This window comes from Pseudophryne corroboree, chromosome 1 (genome assembly GCF_028390025.1).
Source record: "Pseudophryne corroboree isolate aPseCor3 chromosome 1, aPseCor3.hap2, whole genome shotgun sequence".
Lineage (NCBI taxonomy): Eukaryota > Metazoa > Chordata > Amphibia > Anura > Myobatrachidae > Pseudophryne > Pseudophryne corroboree.
In genome coordinates this window covers 676,275,858-676,276,620 of record NC_086444.1, presented here as the reverse complement: position 1 = coordinate 676,276,620, position 763 = coordinate 676,275,858, and the positions used below count along the sequence as shown (strand labels likewise).

The following is a 763-nucleotide window of genomic DNA, read 5'->3' as shown; positions in this document are numbered from 1 at the left end:
TAGGCGGCGTCTAGTTGATCGCACGAGCAGCAAAAAGTTGCTACATGCGATCAACTTGGAATGACCCCCAACTGTGTCTTTGGATGCTGTCACTGGCCCCGCCACGCCGCCTTCTGACTTGTCATCCCCGTTACATTTCCCATTATAAGCATGGAAAATGTGATCTTGTTACTAATAAAAAGTGATTTAAAGGCCTTTATATCAAGCAATACTAAAATAACATGTAAAATGGTCATAAATCGAACCCCTAATGCAGAGCGACGAATACCCACACATTCCTGTGCGATGCGCAAATGTGTCCTCTCCACATTCATTGCAGCACGACAGTAAGTATATCAGCTGTGGGAATCTGACCAAATTGGTTTATTATAATCTACATTTCCTCTACTATTCGCTCACTGCCGCCATGGCGTTGCTAGGGGTGATGGCCCCATCGATGTTGTTGTTAATAGAATCAAACAGTCAATGGGCGGGGCCGATAGCGCTAGGGGGGCGCGGACAGCCTATGTGAGGGTAGCATGAGGCAGCCAATGAGAGGCGGGGTAACAGAAGAAGCAGGAAGTGGAAGCGGAGTGCTGCCGGCAGCGGCTGCTGCATGCCAGGAGGGGAGAGAGGTGCCGCTGGGACAATGAGTGAGGAGTTAACCGGCTCCCTTGGGAACCCGCCCCCAACGGTAACCTGATGTGTTCTGCATGTGCCGTCGCTCTGGGTCCCACCACTGGTCCCATCTCTAGGGGAACAGCCTGCTGGCTTCTCACCACAT

At 51.4% G+C, this 763-nt stretch overlaps 1 protein-coding gene across 1 annotated transcript in view; it reads left to right on the top strand.

The window, feature by feature from the left end:
* The first annotated feature begins 506 nt into the window (after positions 1-506).
* Positions 507-763, top strand: part of KXD1 (KxDL motif containing 1) — a 215,779-nt gene continuing 215,522 nt past the window's right edge. Inside the window, exon 1 of the mRNA XM_063914731.1 lies at positions 507-673. Coding sequence (XP_063770801.1) covers positions 596-673 — 78 coding nt within the window. The 5' untranslated portion in view covers positions 507-595. The remainder of the gene's footprint in view (positions 674-763) is intronic.